Genomic DNA, 20,713 nt, shown 5'->3' on the forward strand with positions numbered 1-20,713 from the left:
GTAAAATTTCTCTTTAAAGACATCTGTAAGTCTGCTGGCATGCTTTATTGATAAGTGAATCTAGCCAACTCTGCTCAACCCTTGACACACAGGTATACCTCTCAATACTGTCTTAGATACTGATCAGTATAGAACCTATTTCAGACACTAGTAGAGTCTCTTTAACAACAAACCTAATTAACCAATAGATGTCAGTCAATTCAAAGCACTTCTAAATTGGTCATTTATGAAATAACATCTCTTTTTCTTTTTGTACTAACTATCCATCGAATAATTTTTGATGTTTAGGAAATATCTATACAATTTTTATTCAATCATAAGGCAGGACCAGTAAAATACAAGGACATGATTCTAGTAATGCATATTTGGATATATACAGTTGTCTTTCTTGGGAGGAAAACACAGAAAAAAAAATTTCTTTTGAAGAAAACTATTAGCCTACTTTAAGAATCTAAGTTTCTATTCCCACTTGCTAATTTGAGCAGTTTGTTTTTATTTTTAACACAGAAATCACATGAATTCATACACTTAACTTTACAATAAAAATTAAATCACTTTTTAAAGTTCCAAAGCTACTCAATCAAAAATAATTTCTCTCTTTTTTAGTCATGTGATCTTCAATTAAGATTAGTATGTATATTATTTTCTAGAAAATGTGAAAAATACATACTATAATATTTTAAAGTCACTAAATAAAAATTTTAAAATTCCCAATACATGATGCTAGTTTCATAACGTTCCAACATGCCACTTGATGTTCCTGAAGAAAAATCAGCATTACTTACGACAACCAAACTCCACAGAGCTTTCAACAACTGGCACAATTTCCACACTGGTTAGTCAGCATTATAGAAAGGTTGGAAGCTAGGAAAGGAAATTATCTTTGTTTCCTGCTTTTCAAAATAAATACTTCATTTATTTTTCACCACCACAAAGAGTCTGAAATGGTTCAACAGTGTGGGTATGAGGTTGATAAGTTGAGTTTGGACCCCATAAAAAGAAATGAAAAAGTCACGGAGACAATTTTGCAACTAAATTGCAAAGATGCACATTCAAAAGAATATTATTCTTTGGAGATTCATTCAACTTTTGATTTGCTCAATTATAAGATATTTTTTAATTGTGTAAAAGTGCCTGTAAGGGAGAGGAGAAAGTCTGTAGCCCAATATGAAGTCCTCGGTGTATAGAGAACATTCCTGGCAGATCATCACTCAAGGCATGGAAACCTCCATTCCTCCCAGCACAATCTGAGACCTTGGAAATGGAGGCCCAACCCAGATCTGGCTGCATACGCTCAGCTCCATGAATGGTGAGGCCAGCCATTTGAGTCCTATTTCATACACAATTTGGTTCTCCATAAAACACCTCCTAACCCTTGCCACACCCAAGCATCTTCTCAAATGGCTTTGTCTTACAGCCCATTCAAAATGCCAGAAAGCCATTACACCTGGCCACATGTTACCATCAATCAACTTTCTCTAAAAACGAAAAAACATTCCTTTATAAAAGAACCATCTTCGTTTTTTTTCTATGGGTAGCCTTTTTCAAAATATACACATGTATAACTTCAACTGTTGCCAAATGCTTTATTTAAAAAGCCAAGAACAGGGCTTCCCTGGTGGCGCAGTGGTTGAGAGTCCGCCTGCCAATGCAGGGGACACGGGTTCGTGCCCCGGTCCGGGAGGATCCCACGTGCCGCGGAGCGGCTGGGCCCGTGAGCCATGGCCGCTGAGCCTGCGCGTCCGGAGGCTGTGCTCCGCAACGGGAGAGGCCACAACAGTGAAGAGGCCCGCGTACCGCAAAAAAAAAAAACCCAAGAACATATGAGCTCTTTACTACCTTTTGCTTAAAGCGTCTGAGTCCTTTCTTAGCACTTACTGAAAAGCATTGGCAGTGAGTGTATGCAAAAGACTTAAGAATCAAAAATATTGAAACAAAGAAGCACCTAAAAGAAGGTAGATAGTGCTAGAACTTTAAGTACGTGGAAAAATCAGAAGAACCAAATTTTTCTACACATAGTCCTTCTTTTTAAAATCAGTAGTTGTTTTGCACATTGCTATAATTTACATTTGTGAATATACTAAGTTAAAATAAAGTAGGTAATATAAGCAGAAATGCTCTTAAAAATGTCTCCTGACCACTCATGTGAGTCTTGGAATGACCACCCTGTCACATGAGTAAATACACAGTCCTTACCAAGGCCCAGAGAGCAAATGAGGATTGTCTCAGAAAAGAGTCACCAGCCTTAATTCAGCAAGGTACCAGGAACCACCCGGGCAAAGGGGCGGCTATTTTATCAACAGAATATTTCTTTCCCACTTACATGTCCCAACATCTTTTTCTCCTTGCTCTGATTCAAAAGAAGGTAAGATAATCTATTACTGATAACATGGCGTTAATAGGTGATTCACGACCACAAGGCTCGAAAATATGGCCTTCTCCACGCTGTAATGGGGTTCTGATGCCAGGACTCAAACTCACCAGAGTTGACAAGGCTGCTCACACTATAATGTATGCATTTAAAAGGCTAAAGAGAAACTCCTGAGCTGTTCACACGTGCAAGAACACTAAGGTTTCAATTTACCTGATCGAGGCTTCAGGCCAAACAGAGCTGTGCTGGTGTTGGTAGGAGAGACGGCAGGGGAGTTCTCTCTCATCTGTGGTGTTGGAAGGAAAGGACATTTTTTAAAGAACTGGAGCAGAGCTATGCATGCTTCTCTATGATCAAGGATTATAATAAAACCACGACCTCCGTGCATTTGCTGCTGTGAGGAAGTCCGGACTAAAAACTGATAACTGATGCATCTTCACATTGCTAATGCTTTAAGTGGTAGAATCGACAGAATGTTGTTTTGGGAGAGATCCGTCCAATCGTTTATGTTCTCATTATAAAAACTGTTCATAGTTGTGTGATACTGGTCATCCCTTTCTGCTCCCGAATAGATGCGTGCATTCAGGTGCAGGCGCTCACACACACAAGCATTCACTCACATCCGCCTCACAGAGGGCACATCTGATAAAGAATTCCATAACACAACGAGATGAGAAAACAGGTAACACTGAACAGATGTCTCAGCTATAGGGAAACCACACACTGAATCATTTATAGATAACGAGACATTCTAAATGTTGCCTGCATGAGCTATTTTCACTTCGTTTTCTATAAAAATGTTCCCACATTTGGTCTTCAAAATATGTCTCATAAAATGAGTCTTTAATTATGGATAGGGCTGGATCAGGCTGTGAGAGCTAATGAGAGATTCCCTCAGCGATTCTGCAATACATTTAACTCATGAATCATCATGGTCTCAGATTATAGATTTCTGTACAAGATATTACAATTCAGTCTTCACAAAATACCTCAGCTTTCATTAATCTTCAGGAAACTTACCTCATTGGGAGAATACTCGCTCCCATTACTCTGTAATGTTAGATCATTTTGCACCTTAAGGAAGAAAAAAAATACATGGTACGTTCCATCAGACTATAAAATTAGTGAGGCGAGAACTGAGTTTTTCTAACTTCCATCACATCCCTGGCACATAGGGACACAGTGAATAATATGCTGAATTAATTAATTAGTAGTTAAGTAGGCCATACTTACATTTTCTAAAAACATGCAACTATATTCACAGAAAAATACCACTAAAATATCACACAAACTAAGAAAAGGGATTTCCCAGAGTGAAGAGCTCGGCCCAAAGTACCTGTGAACATCAGCTTTCCTTGCTAGGTCACCAAGCAACCTGCAGGCTCCCACCTGCTGGGAGCATAAGGGTTTTTATAAATGGTCCAAGGCAGTAGTTCCCAAATACACAGAATCTCATTGGGAGCTTTTTAATAAATATACACACCCGGACCTAGGAAAATCCTGTGCTATCAATTCAACATCAGTTTGCTTTGTCAACCAATGGGGAAACTCGATAGTTTATTTTACCCAGATCTGCCTTCTTTATAAGGTAATCAAGAACCCCACTGAGGGAATTCCCTGGCTGTCCAGTGGTTAGGACTCCACGATTTCACTGCCGAAGGCCCGGATTTGATCCCTGGTCGTGGAACTAAGATCCCGTAAGCCGGGCGGCACAGCCAAAAACAAACAAATAAACAAAAAAGCACTGATAAACCCTAATAAAAAATTTGGTGATAGCTAATATAAACATCTTCATATATATCACCAAACTAGTATAAATTTAAGATGTCTGTTCCTATTCCTATTGTTGAGGAGTGCTATTAAAAAATATGCCTAACTGTGACCAATCCAAGGGAATAACATATTTTGAGAATAAACAGTCATTAATTTCCCTACTCAGTTAAATGTCTGAACTGCTAACAAGTAACTTGCAGGTTTGATTCTCTCTGTAAGAAACTCATTCCTCTAATTTTCCCTGTTGTCCCCACCCCACAGCATCCTTCCCTATTGGATATGATTTATGTATAAGAGTATAATTTGCAATTCTTCCTGAATGGTTGCCAGTGGTACCCAAACTTGATGTGGACAGTCATCTAAAGTGTGTTAAACGTCAGATAATGTGATGTGCTGACAATTACAAACCATTTCATAATCTTGGCCTCACCTATCTAACTGGGCACCAGCCTATCCCTCAGTGTGTTTCTTTCCGGTTCATGCTCTGTTCTGATTCGAGCATGGCCAAGCTGCCTTGCTCAGCACAGCCTCCTGGGACCGATCCAAATCCTAGCTGCCCCCCAAATCTAGGTTTATTTCCCTTTCCTAAGAGTAGGGATTTTATCCTATATAACCCCATTTCAGTTATCAACTTCATATATTTACATTGATAAAATATTTTCATCTAATCTGCTATTCATATTCCAAATATTTAGGTTGATCTAATGATGTCTTTCATAGCACTTTTTCCCCTTCAGTGTAGGATCCACCCTAACCTCTTATCCTTTCCCCAGTCTCAGAGAGCACCTAAAACACTCAGGATTATGGACTATCTCTTATTCTTCTCTAAGTTTTCTCAATATCTAAGCCTTCTTTCCTCCACAATTTTTAAAATACCTTAAAAGTGAGGGCAACTTCATCTTCTTCCTATCCCAGTCTTCGACACCCCAAACAAGGCTGAATCCAGCACAAGGACTCAACAAATACTGGCTAACTGATTCAAGACTATGCTAAAGATACTGCTTTCTTCCTGAATGAGATGGAAGAGAGAATATAAAAATAACCAAACCATAAAGGAGGGTCCTGCTTAAGTTCCACATAATCATCAGCACTGGCCTTGCTAATCTACCATTTTCTTTTCCTCCTCCTTGTGACTTCCCTTTTTTCCACCAGAGCCAGCAATTCCCCTCCCTTTTAAAAATCATGTAGATGTACGTCATGGACAGAGAATTGCCCAAAGAAGGAAGACAATGTGTAAGAATTCCTTACACTGAACATGACTCCTCATTCAACCAAAAAGGGAAAGAAAAAAAAATTAACATTGTAAATCAGACACGGAATGGAGATCTTTTTTCCTAGAGGCTTGGTGTCTGCCTGATACTCCTGAAATCATGCATACAGGAGGGCATCTATTTCACTGGAATCAAAAGTGGGTCTGCAGCAGGATTCTAACATGGTCTCAAAGTACCTCTTCGCTGACTGGTTGTTAATTGCAAGGGGAAAATAGAATACACAGACGGTGGAGAAATCATATTCTACCTCGCTTGGGTAATCAAATTAATGTCACCAATGAAGCACAGATGTACACAGCGTGCCTCCAATTTAATAAATATACACACCCGGACCTAGGAAAATCCTGTGCTATCAATTCAACATCAGTTTGCTTTGTCAACCAATGGGGAAACTCGATAGTTTATTTTACACAGATCTGCCTTCTTTATAAGGTAATCAAGAACCCCACTGAGGGAATTCCCTGGCTGTCCAGTGGTTAGGACTCCACGATTTCACTGCCGAAGGCCCGGATTTGATCCCTGGTCGTGGAACTAAGATCCCGTAAGCCGGGCGGCACAGCCAAAAACAAACAAATAAACAAAAAAGCACTGATAAACCCTAATAAAAAATTTGGTGATAGCTAATATAAACATCTTCATATATATCACCAAACTAGTATAAATTTAAGATGTCTGTTCCTATTCCTATTGTTGAGGAGTGCTATTAAAAAATATGCCCAACTGTGACCAATCCAAGGGAATAACATATTTTGAGAATAAACAGTCATTAATTTCCCTACTCAGTTAAATGTCTGAACTGCTAACAAGTAACTTGCAGGTTTGATTCTCTCTGTAAGAAACTCATTCCTCTAATTTTCCCTGTTGTCCCCACCCCACAGCATCCTTCCCTATTGGATATGATTTATGTATAAGAGTATAATTTGCAATTCTTCCTGAATGGTTGCCAGTGGTACCCAAACTTGATGTGGACAGTCATCTAAAGTGTGTTAAACGTCAGATAATGTGATGTGCTGACAATTACAAACCATTTCATAATCTTGGCCTCACCTATCTAACTGGGCACCAGCCTATCCCTCAGTGTGTTTCTTTCCGGTTCATGCTCTGTTCTGATTCGACCATGGCCAAGCTGCCTTGCTCAGCACAGCCTCCTGGGACCGATCCAAATCCTAGCTGCCCCCCAAATCTAGGTTTATTTCCCTTTCCTAAGAGTAGGGATTTTATCCTATATAACCCCATTTCAGTTATCAACTTCATATATTTACATTGATAAAATATTTTCATCTAATCTGCTATTCATATTCCAAATATTTAGGTTGATCTAATGATGTCTTTCATAGCACTTTTTCCCCTTCAGTGTAGGATCCACCCTAACCTCTTATCCTTTCCCCAGTCTCAGAGAGCACCTAAAACACTCAGGATTATGGACTATCTCTTATTCTTCTCTAAGTTTTCTCAATATCTAAGCCTTCTTTCCTCCACAATTTTTAAAATACCTTAAAAGTGAGGGCAACTTCATCTTCTTCCTATCCCAGTCTTCGACACCCCAAACAAGGCTGAATCCAGCACAAGGACTCAACAAATACTGGCTAACTGATTCAAGACTATGCTAAAGATACTGCTTTCTTCCTGAATGAGATGGAAGAGAGAATATAAAAATAACCAAACCATAAAGGAGGGTCCTGCTTAAGTTCCACATAATCATCAGCACTGGCCTTGCTAATCTACCATTTTCTTTTCCTCCTCCTTGTGACTTCCCTTTTTTCCACCAGAGCCAGCAATTCCCCTCCCTTTTAAAAATCATGTAGATGTACGTCATGGACAGAGAATTGCCCAAAGAAGGAAGACAATGTGTAAGAATTCCTTACACTGAACATGACTCCTCATTCAACCAAAAAGGGAAAGAAAAAAAAATTAACATTGTAAATCAGACACGGAATGGAGATCTTTTTTCCTAGAGGCTTGGTGTCTGCCTGATACTCCTGAAATCATGCATACAGGAGGGCATCTATTTCACTGGAATCAAAAGTGGGTCTGCAGCAGGATTCTAACATGGTCTCAAAGTACCTCTTCGCTGACTGGTTGTTAATTGCAAGGGGAAAATAGAATACACAGACGGTGGAGAAATCATATTCTACCTCGCTTGGGTAATCAAATTAATGTCACCAATGAAGCACAGATGTACACAGCGTGCCTCCAAATGTGGTACCTGAGAAGGACACCGCATCACCTGTGCAGCATCCCAAACACGAATGCAGGGACTCAATCTAATCATGAAGAAATATGAGGCATTTTTGTCCCACAAAATAAGGGACGGTTCATTTTACAAAAAGAGGAGCACTACAGTCTTCAAAATTTTAAGGTCATAAAAAAACCAAAGAAAGGTTATGGAAATGTTCCAGAAGAAAGCAAACTATAGTTACCTGACAATTATTGCCTCTAGACTGGATCCTACACTGAAGGGGAAAAAGTGCTATGAAAGACATCATTAGATCAACCTAAATATTTGGAATATGGATAGCAGATTAGATGAAAATATTTCATCAAGGTAAATTTATGAAGTTGATAACTGAAATGGGGTTATATAGGATAAAATCCCTATTCTTAGGAAAGGTACGCTGAAATGTTTAGAGAAAAGGACTATGATGTACAAAACTTTTCCTCCAATTTTCAGAAAAAGGACTATGTGTGTGGAGAAGAGACAGATACTACAAATGTGTTAAAACGTTATTCACAGGTAAATCTGGGTGCAAGGTTATAATTTTTTATAACCTTTTGTAGAATCTTGTAATTTTTTAAACCTGTTATAAATTTTAAATTATTTCCAAATAAAATCTAAAACTAAAAGTGAGTCTGTACAGAATCAAAAGCAGCATGTCTCTGAAGAAGAGCCTGAGGAAATGGGCCCAGCGCAGCCTTCACATAAGAGGCTTCCTGATGTCCCACTACTGGGTCACTCAGTGATGCCTCCACCTGGGGAACAGGGAGGGCAATGATTCTAAGGACCACACTGATGACAATCACAGAGCACAGTAACAGTAACAGCTAAGTTAGGTGTCCTGGGTTACAAGATTGATCCCAATTTATAGAAAATAAAGGTGAAGTTAGAGAGGTAGCCCACAGGAGCTCATAGTTAGCAAGTGTTTGAGATAGAGCCGAAACTTAACATAATTCCAAGTCACTACACTCAACTATGAAATCACACTCTCTGGGAACATGGGTTTTTTTTATTACAGTTCTTTTCCTCATTTAACACAGAGACTTAGCTAGTTAAGAGTGTGAAACTGCTTTACTACGGTACGTGTCCAGACCCCTCAGGGGACATAAATTGGTTGTACTGAAATTAGCCATCCTAAGCCTATTCAGTAAGAAGGGATAAAACAGGTCGTATGTAAACAACGTTTTACTCCCATGTCGCTGACTCAAGCCTATCTCTCTATGCCTGCTTCTTCGGGACCTTCCAGGCTCATCTCTAGTTAATTATGTCAAATCTGCTTTCTTTACAGACACCCAAATTTCACCCTCTGTAGCTGCCTGACCTACCTTTACTCTGTCCCCCAACCCCCCCCCGCCTCCACAAGTTTCTCTTTGCTAGAGTCACTTAATCCTCCTAGGCATATCCCAAATCACTCATTCTTGTCTCTCAGGTCTTTCCTAGTTTACGTTCATCTGTGGCTGTAAAACTTGAATCAGATGGTCCTACCTCCAGTTTTTGACAGAGGAGGTTTCCGTGTGGGTCTTAGTTGCCAGGGCCTGACTTAAGACCGACCATCTGACATAAAAAGTTTAGAGAACTTAATGGAAACAGCCAACTCTCATCTTTAAGGGGACGTGAGTATAATAGATAAGGAGGAAAACTAAAGAAGCCAGAACTATAAAAAAAATTGAAAACTAGACTTTGAACAAATTTGAATATTGATCTCACTAATGAATGTTCCACCCCATGATAAATCTTGATAAAATATGGTGGCCACTCTTCTGTGGCAGAGTATTGAACCAGAGATCTGGTGAATCTAAGAGCAGCCTTACCTCACATTCTGGAGATGTCTCCAACTGTATTTGACCACTGTAGGAATTAGAGGAAAAAAATGATACAAAGTGGAATTTAAAGCAAAAATATTTCAATATAAAAAGGTAAAATATATTGTTATAAAAAGGTCAACATACTTTAGTGCAGAGTCTTGTAATTCTAAGTCTTCTGCTGAGTCCACAGGGTAAAAGTTTACAACACTTCTCTCTGAAATATCTGTGCTTAATCTGAAGAGTAAGGGAAAAAAAGTGTTACCAAATTTATTAAACTTCTAATAAATTCTACTGCTTTTAGTCATATATTTAAAAGTTATGTCTATTGTTAAGATTTAATAATGAAAGGTTTATGGTAGAAATTTCAAACTACATGGTATTTCCCCACCATGTGCCAAATACAACATAATGTAGTTTTAATATAATTTTCCATCTGCTTTGGCATCAAAATCCAACTTATTTGAAACATACTAGTAATTTCTGATAAGGTCATAATATTCATAGGTAGCACACACTAAATTTTATTCTAGAACTTTATTAGTTTACAGAAGCAAGTAAAGTTGTTCTATACTATACTATACATGTACTATATTATGGTATATGTACCAAGGGCATTTGTTTTAACAGGAAGATCTTTTGATAGACCCTAATACTCTCAATTTAAAAAATAAGAATTCATAAGTAATTTGATATGCATTTTTAATTCTGAAATTGTCTTACAGTTTCTGAATTTCTGTGATTTTAAGAGCTGAGCTTTTTTTTTAAGATCTATAAAATAAGGAATTTCTGTAAGTCATATACAAGTTATAAAGCTACTTTAAAAAGTAGGGATAAGTTCATATTATACATGCCCATTGAAAATGGTATCAAACCAACAGTCAGAAATCCTTAAGAGAAGAAACCAACACAAAAACAAAACAGGATAGCAATATTCAACTCAATTTTTTGATGTTAAGGTTGTGTGAAAGATAAAGCTCTAAAATTTAATCCTGTAGTCAGCAGCTTGACTAAAACAAAGAAATCTGGATCTAGGAAATATGAGATAAAGGAAAACCTTAATGTGTACATAAACTTTTTATTACTATTATTCAAAAGCAGCTAGAAATAAGTGACCTCTTGAAGTACCCTCTCTTTATTAGGACAAAAACAGGACTCTTTCTTTATCCCTATTACACTGGCACAAAGACACGTTATTATCAAGTTCGGATTGTCGTATTATAATATCTATTTCAGGATGTACAACAAAGATCTGCAGCAGCCAAATCAGTGGATTATTTTAGGGAGGAAATCAAATCCCTATAAAGTTTTACAACGTAAATAATTTTAAAATAGCAATCCATAAAGACGCAAATCAACTATCCCTTGGAAGGTTACTCAAGGCTGTTTTCTTCCACGCCCACCATGCTGACTTGCTTGACACCCTTGGCGACTCTCTGCCTCAGACCTTCCCAAGCTGGAGAGGAATCTCCAGATCCTCAGTTCACCCCACTTCTCAGGAAAGATGATGCAACTGAGGTCCAGAGCAGGGAGCCACACCTTCCAGGTCACCCCGATCTTACACTTAGTTCCAGCCCCACATTCCCTGGCCGCTGCTATTTCCATCAAACAAGGCCGCTCTTTTTCACTTTGGGGTTCACATAGTAATCTCGAATTTGTAAGAAAAGCTTATTGGAAAAGTAATATAAAATGTAGAAATATTAAAACAATATAAAGTTTGAGCCCAAGTGGGGCCTTCTTCTCTCTGTCACATCATGCCTTCTAGGCTCTGTCCTGGACTCACATTCCCTTCCCATTGATATGCTTGCCCTTGGGAACCTCATCCCCTTATACTACTTCTGTTATGGCAGCACCTTACGAAAGTAACTTCTAAACCTAAGTCTCAAAGCCCCAGACCTAAACATCTAGCCGCTGAATGGACGTTGTCACATTGCCACCTTGGATTCTACTCAGCAGGTCCTAAACTGACCCCAACATCCTCCTCCTAAAAACCTGCTGTTCCTCTTGGCTCCCCATCTCAGATGGAGACATGAGGGGTCAGGTCTAAAATACCTTAGATTGTTCCCTCCCATCCTCACTATCCACTTCAAACAATCACCAGAGAACTACCACAGTACCTACCACTGTGTATCTACAATATTTAAAAGTATAAAGAAAAGTAGTAATTTAGAAATACCCACAGAAAAAAATCCATCTTAATATATTTCTTTCTAGTTTTAATTTTTCCTAAGCTTCTTATTTAATTGGGACCTAATTCTATTTATATCGTTGGGATCAAACTTTATGCATTTTTTATTCTATTTCTATCATTGGGATCAAACTTTATGCATTTTTATACTTTTTAAAGTTAACATTATATAATGAGCAATCTAAAATATAGTGGAAAGTTTAAAAAACATTTTATTGGTCACATATTCCATCTTATTAATGACCAAAATTTAAGTATCTCCAAATTGTTAGATCATTTCCTTTTTTGCAAATATTTGCTATTAAAAACACCTCTCCCCTCACAATTGCTGTTCATATCTCTTTGTCCCTTAGGATATTTTTTAGAATTAATTCAAAAGTTTTATATCTATTTTTAGACTATGGCTAAAAACTACAAGGGTGTCTTCTGGAGTGGTTCTGCCTGTTTACCTTTCCACCAGCAGTTCATTTATTATTTCAAATCTTCACAACACTAAAAGGTAACTACTTACAGCCCATCTTACAGGTGAGAAAACTGGGGTACAGAGAAGTTACATAACCTACCCAGATTAACTGGTATTAGAGCTGGGTTTGCAACCAGTATCTGGTTGATTAAGGTACGTTCTTCTCCAGCCATGCTATTTCCCCATTCCTTATCATTTCTCTCTCTCTCTCTCTCTCTCTCCCTTTCTCGCTCTCTCTCTCTTTTAGGATGTGAAACTCAGCTCTTTAAGGAACACACCTTGGTTAGGTGCTTACTAATAAGCCAGGCCCTGAGCCAAACATTAGGGAGAATTAACAACATGAATCATCATATTTTTAAACGATCATTACCTCCCCCTACATATAAAATAAAGTCTCAGCTCCTCCACACAGCATTCGAAGTCACGCCTGCATCACTCCAAAAGGTGTCTCTGGTGAGTCTCAGTCCTGGTTGCACATCATAAGCACTGGCAGAACTTTTAAAGAATAAAAACAGCCAGACCTCCAGCACCACAGGTAGTGTCGGGCAGAGCGTCTGTGTTCTGAACCTTCTACAAATGATACTGAAGCACAGCCAGCATGGAGATCACCTTTTCTGCCTGAGATTTTCCAAGCTGGCTCCATTCTTTTTGACCTCTGTACCTTTGCATAAGCTTTTAATTCAATCCAGAATTTGCTTTCTCCTGGAAAATGCCAGCTATTAAAGGCCCAGGTAAAATACTCCAATCTTCAGGAAGGTCAGCCAAGCCACCTTCCCTTCTCCCTCTGGGGTCAGGCATTCACTCTAGTTATCACTCTTCGCCTTCATTTCAAGCACTTAAATCAATTACACTTATAAATCCCTACTCAAAGCAATGTCTATTACTATAGTTTACGTTCCTAGAAGGAAGAGCTGTGTCTTATTCATCTTTATATCCCCCAAGGTGCACACTGTAGATCTTTCCATGCTCTAAGCACTCAACTAATGCCTGCAGAATTGAAATGCTGTTCAAATCAATTGCTAAGATTTCCAGCCATTCTCAACCCGAGCTAAAACTATTCTTTTAGAGCCAGACAACAGTGGTGGTGTACTCTCAACTGGCACTCTGGGACTCACTCATCACCCTGTTCATAAATTCCCAGAATGTGGTGTGATTTCCACGCTCACCATATTATCAATACAAGACCACATTATCTTCACATTTAAATTCCCAAGATCCCTGAATAGTTTACCAGGGATAAGCTTCGGATCTATTTCTCTATTAATACGGTAGTTATTACCTGATACCAGGTATACTGCTTTACTGAAAAATATTTCGTCTGTGGGAATTCCGTTATCCTCAGCTAAGAAACCAAAAAGTATACCTATATATAAAGTGCTTATTATTGATAATGACTAATTCAATTAAAAAATTATCTTGTCACCCAAATCTTTAGAAATATATGATTTAGTAACATATATTTGGCACCACCAGAAATAAATATGGTAGTACTTGATAAACCAAGTCTTTCCTTTTTGGAAACTCTCTTATATTTCTCCATTCCAGGGGTTTAAACTTCAAGCTATACAAAATATGCAATTTTACCATATTTCTGTTGTCTAAGAATTATACAAAAATTGCCCTATGAATTCCACAAAGGGTGAATGATTTTCATGAAGGGATGGAAAAGCAGGGAACTGATCTCAGTCCCTCCAGAAGAAGTTTGACTCTTCTACTTATGGATCTCGGGAAAACAGGCAGCTAAAATGACTTTTCTTTGTTAGTGGTTAGTGGTAAGCCCATACTGTGTGTATAAATATCTTAAAAACTGAGATAATATACTCAATAAATTAGTGTACATTACTGACACCTGAAACCTGGGCCAACGAAAGACACACATACCTACTGGGATCTTGCAGCAAATCCACTGCTTCTCTCAGCTGTTCAATCATTGCTATATTCATGTCCTGGTCTTTGGATGAACTTACTCTGCAACATGAAACCAAGCTTTAGACTGAAAACGATCACTAGAACATGAATAGCACCTAGGTTCTTAAGAACAAACTTATAAAGATCCATCTGACACTGCAAAAATGATTTTTGACAAACTCAACATTTTAGTGAAGATGTGTCAGTACCCTGTGGGGTGGGCTGCCGGAGTGTAGCAGAAAGAGCTGCTGGGTGGGAGGAGCCAGCTAGGCTGTAAAGCAGCTCACACAAAGTCTCAGTGCCCGTGGGCATTGCTCATCTGTAAAATCAGGGCAATGGACTGGCTGGGTAGTTCTCACGCTGTACTTTCCTGAGCCTGAAGGGGATCCACAGGGGTGCTCAGCTACAGCGGGTCTGCACTACTTCCAATTCCAGTTCAACCAGCCTGGCTCAGTTCTATTGCTTTCATACAATATGGGACTTCAGTGTGGGGTTGTGGTTCCCAGTCCAGGCTCTTTAAGCAGCTAAATCACCTATGGTGCTTAAAAAAATATGCCAGGTCTGATACTCCTAAGTAGATCTGTCTGGGGCTTGGACATTTTCTTAATCAGATGATACTGATTTACAGGTAGGGTTGGGAACAATAGATATAAGCTTGAGAATGGGGTTTCCAAAGCTTTACACAGTTTAAAAACTCTTCCCCTATAAAATCCTTTTCCCTATAATTCTATGATCAAGCTAGTCCTCCTCGGCATCACAGAAATATATCCAACAAATAGCTGGTTATACTGGACAGTGATTTGAAAGGAACTCTGCAATATTTTTAAAGGGCAAGAGAAATTTGATCACAGTTACTGCTTTCCACTAAAGAATATAAGCCAATGGCTTCCTGTAAGTGGAGAAACTTTTTAACAATGGAGTAAATTCTCACTAAGGGGAAAACCCTCATGAGGTTTGATGGACGGTCCAGGCCTACATGCCAGATCATGGAAAACAAAATCCTGGGAACCAAAAACCCACCCTCTGCCATATGGTCCAAACTCAATCCCCCTGAGTGGTATACCAGTAAAGTGGTTTACTGTCTGTTAGATGGATCACTCATGCCCTCCTGTGTAAATCTTTATATGCAATAGAGTAGAAGCGATGTCCATCTGGTATGAGATCCCAGCCCTCTGTAACCCTGGGGCAAGATAATCAATCTCCCTGTGCCTCAGTTTTGTCATCGGTGAAGTGAGGGATAACAACAGGACTTAGAGGATTGTTGTAAAGAGGAAATGAGTTACTACCTGTGAAGTATTTAGGACAGTGCCTGGCACGTGGTATTTAATAATTGTTAGCTAGTACAACTATTAGACTTAAGACCAAGACATTGAGGTCTATGGTTTTCTCAGATCTTGAACTCGAAGACTCTGGGGAAAGAAGCGGGAACAGGACCACGTATCACTTTAGGTCCAGCTGTCGGTTTGTTCAGAGAAAGGAAAGTAAGCTAGACTCTCTAGTCTAGAAATTCTCTCTAATTTCCTGAATCACATTCTACCCACAGCCTCAAATCAGATAAAACTCAAGGCCAAGGAACAGGTATGACCTGGCACAGTATGGCCCCAATACTATGACAGTAAGCATCAGACGGAGGAAAACTTGCAACTTTTGATCAATGTCGTTGAGCAAGGTATCAGCTTGCTCAAAGACAAGTGGACCCAAATTGTGTCAGGACAAGGCTGCCATTCTGCTTGAAACATGAACTTTACAGGGTGGTGGCTCATCACCAGCCTTCGGTACTCACATCCCCTCGGATGGCCAGTGCGCGTCCTCTTCTATCCGTAACAGTTCTTCACAGGCCTCAGTCCTTTCCTGTGGACGGAACACATGGGTCTTCTGAGAGCCACTGGCTGTAACAGTCAACAGTCTAAACCTGCCCTCATCCATATTCACAACAGCCAAAAGGTGGAAACAACCCAAGTGTCCATGAATGGATGAATGGAGAAAATGTGGTCTATACATACAATGGAATATCATTCAGCCTTAAAAAGGACGGAAATTCTAACACATGTTACAACATAGATGAACCCTGAGGACATTATGCTAAGTGAAATAAGCGAGTCACAAGAAGAAAAACACTGTATTATTCCACTTACATGAGGTTCCTAGAATAGTCAAATTCATAAAGACAGAAAGAAGAATGGTAGTTGCCAGAGGAGATGGGGGAGGGGATTGGGAATTTATGGTTTAACGGGGAAAGAGTGTCAGTTTTATGAGATGAAAGAGTTTTGGAGATGGATTACACAACATTGTTTTGGTTACACAACAATGTGAATGTACTTACCATTGAACTGTATACTTAAAAAATGGGTAAGATGGTAAGTTTTATGTTGTATGTATTTTGCCACAATTAAAAAATAAAATAAAATTTTAAAAAAGAAGAAAAGAAAATCTAGCCGAGGACTACAATACCTGTTAACTTAGAAAAGAGTCAGAAATGCAAAGCTTAACTCCATTCATTATTGCCTTCTTAGCACATCTTGATGTTGACAGATTCCTCAGTTGGGCTTGTCAGTCACATGAGAATATGCATTCTGATGTTGGTGAGAGGAGCAGTGTGTGTGTGTGTGTGTGTGGTGTGTGTGTGTGTGTGTGTGTGTGTGGTGTGTGCACCCGCGCACATGCGCACTGTTAACAAAAAAGGAAGTATTAACGACAGAAAAATGCCTCAAATTGCATCTAATAGTTTTCACATGTACAACGTGCAGATTTCACTGAAATGCACCCCCCTCTTAATATCCCAAAGAAACACTGTGGTGGGAGTATTTAGAAAGGCGTGTCCCACTGTTGGAACTTCCATGCGAGTCTTTCCATTTTGATCTCTGACACAGAGAAATGCTGCTTTAACTCAGCTGACAGCTAAAACGGAAGCCATCCCTGAATGGGCAAACATTCCCCTAGCAAGGAAGGAACAACAGACAAAAGGACTGTTTTCTGTGTCAAAGTTCTGACACTTCATTAACTAACTCAGGCCCAGCCAATTCTCCAGATGTGTCACAGAAAATAAGTCTTTTTCTGAGGCGGTATCTAGCCGCATGATGTCAACCTCTGGCTTGAAAAAACACTCAGACTTTTTCTATATAGATTATACTTTTAGCGCGTAATAAAATCAATATATAAATTACCGTGCCTCTACCCAAATGCTAGTGAAAATATACTACAAGAAACAACCAAGAAAACATGTTCTTATCTCTTCCTGTTGGGTTTCAACTATAGGAGCCATGGGTATTTCCTTCTAATTTTCAGTTTCATAATAAAAAGTAGCCAATAGTAGAAAATATACTTTTTTTCAGTATGCAAAATAGAGGTATACTGGGTTTCTTTAGCTAAGTTAGATGGTGACACAGTTGATACACATTATTCATGGATTCGTATTTATGAATTTGCCTCCTTACTAAAATCTATTTGTCACCCCAAAACCAATACTCATTGTGCTTTTGCAGACACACGCAGAGCTTGGTGAAAAACTGGAGTTCCCAACCCCAAAATGCACTTCCCAGTTGAGGCTGAACAAGGTAGCGAGCGACCTGCTTTCTTGTTTCAGCTCTCAGACTGTAAAAAAGTGTCCTTTTCAGAGACTATTTAGTATCACATTTTCACACTTTTGTGCCTTTCGTTGGTGATTTTGCTGTTTAAAATGCCCCCTAGCATAGTACTGAAGTGCTGTCTTATCCTAAGCACAAGAAGGCTATGATATGTACTGTACCTTACAGAGAAAACACCTGCGTTAGGTAAGCTTCCTTCCCGCATGAGTTACAGGGCTGCTGGCCGCAAGTTCAGTGTTAACGCACTAACAGTACATACTAAATAGGGTGTCTTGAGACAGAAATACACATAAAACCAGGTTATGTACTGACCAGTTGACAAAAATGTGTGACCAGAGGCTCGTAGGAACCTAACCCTGTATTTCCCATGGGAGCAACAGTTCAGGATTGGATAATTCAGTGTTTGAGGAAACTCTATCGAATAGAACTGCTGTGAATAAGGATCAACCGTAGTTACAAAAGCACAAGATGCTTACTCAGTGGAGAGAAAACAGGATTATATAAAACACAGAACTCTTGATCGTCGAGGACTGAGTAGTTCAGCACACTGGCTGGCAGTCAAACACACTCTCACAGACTTTAAAAGTGATGCAAGTCAAGGGTAAAATGGGCCTGGATTGCAGCGTACAACTTTCAATTGTAGATTTATGTTTTATTTTATTATTAGCGTTCTTCTCCACTTGCCAACAGAAGCCTCTTGTAGGAGTGGGCACTCAGGAAACATTTGCTGTAGATTTCTACACCCCATTTGCTCCCCTAGATTCTACCCACAGGACCCATGCTATACAGCAGCCATTCCCATGGAGCCCTGTGCATCCTGAAGTCTCTAAATCTAGAAGAATTTGCGTTTTTGAAACAACATGTTTTATTTTACTAATCACTTTAATTGCTTTCCTTCAAGGCTTCCATCTTTACTTTAGACCCTCAACTTAAGATAAACTCTTCACAAAAGAAAGACAAAAGCCCAATTTTCCATGTTTTGCTGACAGACTTGTCTCAGAGCTGATAGACAGGCACCAAATCTGGGAGAGCCTTGTGAGAACCACTGGCTGGAGAGTCATAGGATGAGGTTTTTACTTTAGGAAAATGTCTGGCGGAAGCAGGGGCGGGGTGCTGGATGCTCAGCTGGGGTAGGAGGGGCTCCTGCTGTCATAAGAATAAGCAACGATAAGGCTCCACTGAAGTCAGCTCAGTGGAGGTGGAGAACGGAAAGGAGGCAGTGGGTGCGAGATATTTTGAAACAAGAACTGATGGATTTATGATGGATTAAATATACAGAATAAAGAATTAGCTTTTCTACAAATGTATGTCGTATGAGTACACCAGAGTCTCCTACAGTGTACGATTCAGCTGTTTTCCTCCCAGTTCCCTGGAAGGTGATACCCAGAGACATTAGTTGAGACACAGCCCAGCCATCCTAACACCATCCTCAGGAAATAAGAACCAGCACCTAGAGACCCTGGGCCCGACTTTAACACAGTAACTCAGAGACCATTGTCTCTCACAAGCCACAAAGGAACCTGAATTTTACCGAAAGGATTTTCTTCGTGATCCTTGGGTGCCACGACCTGAACCAAAAGGACGGGCAGAAACATACCAAGGCACCTAATTGTGTCACAAAGTGGAACCTTAACTACCAGGTTTATAAAGGGCTAGTTTTTCTCTCGTTTTTGCCGCTCCTATGACGAAGGTCTGCCTGACAATTTAGTGACTTCATCTAACATTTCAACACCTCAGCGCCACTATACCTGTTTATGAATGTGTCCTCAGAGTGACCCTTCTATAAAGGGAAGACATTCATTTCCAGATTTTGAAAGTCTCCATTTTTCTTCTTTTACTATGAATATACTCCCAAGAAAAACTTACATACCTAGAAGATGTTGAAAAGCATGTGAAACTTTGTTTTAGTTTTTTTACTGGATGGTCATGGTAATTCTGATAACTTATACAATGCACTGACTACCAGAGAGCTGAGTAATTTCTGAATACAAAAGAAAATCATCCATATACACAGACAAATAGAGAGGTACGGATGAAAGGGACAAGTTCCTAGTATCGGCAAATAAACACATTGGACTTTGAGAAGATGTTATAAAGGCCCAAGGAAGGTGGCAGCAAGCTGACATTTAAGGTGATGGACTGGTAACCTTAAACATAAATTCTAAGGCGCCAAACAGAAGTACATAAGCTAAAAAATTATTATCCTCCACTTGCCTTAATATAGTTTATAAATTCCGAATGGAGAACGTCTGTTCCGTGGGAATGGTCTCTTTCTTCTCCTGAGTTCTCATTGTCACTCACAAGGGAAGGCGCTGGTTGAAATTCCTGATGAAATTCCCCTATTAGGAAAATATAGAGAAAGAAAGAAAGCATGATTTCATAAACAGATGAGCAAAACATAGATGACTGTAAAATACATCACCTAGTTTTTCAATCTTCTCCCTGACCCCTTCTGGAGGTATATGAATGATCCAAGTTTTCTCTTTCTGAAAGGATGTGAGGAAAAGGTGAAAAAAGGAGGAAGAAGAGGAAGAAAAGTAAAAGAAATGGAAAACCCCAAATCAAATGAACTTAAAAGTCAAGGCCCCTATATGGCTTAGTTCCTTATGAAAGAAATGAAATTTCCTCTAATTTATTTTTTAGGAACAGAGAATAGAAAGTATAAAAGAGGGCTTTTTGTGCTCTCAGCAACGTGTGACAAGTAAGTATTTCAAACTCAAAATTCAGTAGTTACCGAACAACTACTAAATGGCAGGTATAATACTAAACATTTTGGGGATTAAAAAAATTAGTGAATGGGACTTCCCTGGTGGTGCAGTGGTTAAGAATCCGCCTGCTAATGCAGGGGACATGGGTTCGAGCTCTGGTACGGGAAGATCCCACATGCCACGGAGCAACTAAGCCCATGCTTAGTTGCCACAACTACTGAGCCTGCGCTCTAGAGCCCACGAGTCACAATACTGAAGCCCGTGTGCCACAACTACTGAAGCCCGCGTTCCTAGAGCCTGTGCTCCACAACAAGAGAAGCCACCGCAATGAGAAGCCCACGCACCACAACGAAGAGCAGCCCCTACTCGCTGTAACTAGAGAAAAGCCTGCGGGCAGCAACGAAGACCCAACGTGGCCAAAAATAAATAA

The 20,713-nt window shown here is 39.5% G+C and overlaps 1 protein-coding gene across 1 annotated transcript in view; it reads right to left on the reverse strand.

The window, feature by feature from the left end:
• The window catches only part of LRCH1 (leucine rich repeats and calponin homology domain containing 1), a 183,847-nt gene that overhangs the window by 24,399 nt on the left and 138,735 nt on the right, over positions 1–20,713 (reverse strand). The window contains 7 exon segments of the mRNA XM_055089619.1: positions 2,585–2,657; positions 3,392–3,445; positions 9,442–9,478; positions 9,580–9,669; positions 13,965–14,051; positions 15,775–15,842; positions 19,790–19,914. Coding sequence (XP_054945594.1) covers positions 2,585–2,657; positions 3,392–3,445; positions 9,442–9,478; positions 9,580–9,669; positions 13,965–14,051; positions 15,775–15,842; positions 19,790–19,914 — 534 coding nt within the window.

Source organism: Physeter macrocephalus, chromosome 13 (assembly GCF_002837175.3).
Source record: "Physeter macrocephalus isolate SW-GA chromosome 13, ASM283717v5, whole genome shotgun sequence".
NCBI lineage: Eukaryota > Metazoa > Chordata > Mammalia > Artiodactyla > Physeteridae > Physeter > Physeter macrocephalus.